This window comes from Penaeus monodon, chromosome 7 (assembly GCF_015228065.2).
Source record: "Penaeus monodon isolate SGIC_2016 chromosome 7, NSTDA_Pmon_1, whole genome shotgun sequence".
NCBI lineage: Eukaryota > Metazoa > Arthropoda > Malacostraca > Decapoda > Penaeidae > Penaeus > Penaeus monodon.
In genome coordinates, this window is record NC_051392.1 from 24,914,068 (window position 1) to 24,916,538 (window position 2,471).

A 2,471-nucleotide genomic window follows, 5' to 3' on the forward strand; every position below is an offset into this window, starting at 1 on the left:
CAAATTAAGGTTATGGTCATGTGATGAGAAGTAAAAGTATTGAGAAAAACTTGCTGACAGGGATGGTGATAGGAAACAGAGGAAGAGGCAAACCGAAGACAAGACTGAGCGACAATATCAAAGATATTTGCGGGTTGTCGATGGTACAAGTGGAAAGAAAAGCGTAAGATCGAGTTTAGTGGCGAAGGATGGTGGAGAGGTCCACGGCTGCTCAAACATGAGCATACCGTTATTGATGATGATACATATTACAATATAGTGTTTATAAATAATATTGTTTTACATTGTCTATCATCATTAATGTAAGTTGTATTTCATTAATTACCATCGATATCTTTGTAACAGTACAACTAAAATTGATATAAATAGTAGTGTAATAGTTCCCCCCTGGAAAAGTTTTCTTTTTGTAGTTAGATATCTGAACAAGAGATGGCGCGAGTATGAGATTGCGGCCTCAATTTTTTTTTAAATGGTAGGATAGGTGCTTTCCTATCTTTCGTATATAGTCTTTGCCTGGCATAGGGAGCTATCCTTGTTCAAGGGAACCCCAGGGTGTAGTTTATTGTCTTACCCAGGACAAATATTCTTCTTCTTTTAAGGTAGGTTCATGTCTGAGCCGCCGTGGTCACAGCATGATACTTATTTTTTTTTTTTTTTATGTCGTGATGCTCTTGGAGTGAGTACGTGGTAGAGTCCCCAGTTCCTTTCCACGAGGGGTGCCGGTGTTACCTTTTTTAGGTAATCATTCTCAGTATTTTATCCGGGCTTGGGACCAGCACTGACTTGGGCTGGCTTGGCCACCCAGTGGCTAGGTAGGCAATCGAGGTGAAGTTCCTTGCCCAAGGGAACAACTGCGGCCACCGCAGCCCCCAGGACAAATATATATATATATATATATATATATATATATATATATATATATATATGCCTACCTAGCCACTGAGTGGGCAAGCCAGTCCAAGTCAGTGCCGGTCCCAACCCCGGGTAAATAGAGAGGGTTGGCGTCAGGAAGGGCATCCGGCCATAAAGGATATCTGCCAGAACCTGATCAAATGGCGACCCCATATATGAATGAGATAAAGCTAAGAATATATATATATATAATATATATATATATATATATATATATATATATATATATATATATATATATACATATGTGTTTTATTTACTTACCGATGACAAGGAGTAAGATGATCATTTTCAACACTTCCCTAGTCTGAAATTAACGTAGATCAAAGAACAAAGTTAGTTATAATGAAAATGTCGACGAAACTATGCGGAACAGTCTTTCTTTGTGTATGTGTGTGTGTGTGTGTGTGTGTGTGTGTGTGTGTGTGTGAGTGTGTGAGTGTGTGTGTGTGTTGTGTATGTGTATGTTGTGTGTGTGTGTGTGTGTGTGTGTGTGTGTGTGTGTGTGTGTGTGCTTGTGTGTGTGTGTGCTTGTGTGTCTGTGTGCTTGTGTGTGTGTGTGTGTGTGTGTGTGTGTGTGTGTGTGTGTGTGTGTGTGTGTGTGGGTGTGGGTGTGTGTGTGTGTGCTTGAGTGTGTGTGTGCTTGAGTGTGTGTGTGCTTGAGTGTGTGTGTGTGCTTGAGTGTGTGTGTGCTTGTGTGTGTGTGTGCTTGTGTGCGCACGCGCGCGCGCGCGTGTATGTGTGTGTGGTTTGGCGCTAGTGTAAGGAGCATGCTTTCATGCATTTCTTACAATTGGTTCATTTTATATGCAACTTTGAACAGGATCTACCACACCATTTTTATACGTCTTGATGATAAAATGGCCTTATGGCTATTGCATACATGGCTTAAGGGGCTACATCAAAAACAAGAAGACCACTCTGCTTTACGTACATTTAATAAGCTACCTAACCCAATCCTTGCCACATATGACCTTCTGTTCCATTCCTCTTTTTCATTATACTCTCTGATATTGAACTATTAGATGCCTTTCTTTTGCAAATGGACATACCTTGTTAATACAAGCAAAGTCGTTGCTGTTGTTTCAATGCACTGAAATGGTTTCAACGGTTCCTGTCTGTACGCTGGATGAACAATTCTACCCGGTAGCTGCTTGAGTTGCCAGAAGCTATTTGGATACAGGCACGAATGATCATGTATTATCTATATTCTGTGGCAGCTGCATGCCGTAAACGTTTTATTTTAAAGAAAAGTAACTTTTTTCTTGTTGTAGTGTTAATAGTTCAACGGAAGATAAATAATATCCCTGTTCAGAAGCATCGTGCTGCTGGCTTCACGCGCGTTTAATACGCGTCCAAAACGTACAGACCAACCTCATACAGTATCGTCAAAAATGGTTTAACTTAACTTATCACGAAGCTCTCGTGCATTACATGACGGCTTTTGCACACACACACACATACACATACACACACACACACACACACACACACACACACACACACACACACACACACACACACACACACACACACACACAATGAAAAGAGAAAGCAAA

At 40.8% G+C, this 2,471-nt stretch overlaps 1 protein-coding gene across 2 annotated transcripts in view; it reads right to left on the reverse strand.

Moving 5' to 3' along the window:
- The window catches only part of LOC119575142, a 10,184-nt gene extending 7,915 nt beyond the window's left edge, over positions 1-2,269 (reverse strand). Inside the window, exons 1-2 of one of the 2 annotated variants that reach the window (XM_037922578.1) lie at positions 1,965-2,269; positions 1,177-1,219 (exon numbers count right to left, since the gene is read on the reverse strand). In XM_037922578.1, coding sequence (XP_037778506.1) covers positions 1,177-1,201 — 25 coding nt within the window. In that variant the 5' untranslated portion in view covers positions 1,202-1,219; positions 1,965-2,269. The remainder of the gene's footprint in view (positions 1-1,176; positions 1,220-1,964) is intronic. The other variant, XM_037922577.1, reaches the window with a different exon arrangement.
- Positions 2,270-2,471: the final 202 nt, after the last annotated feature.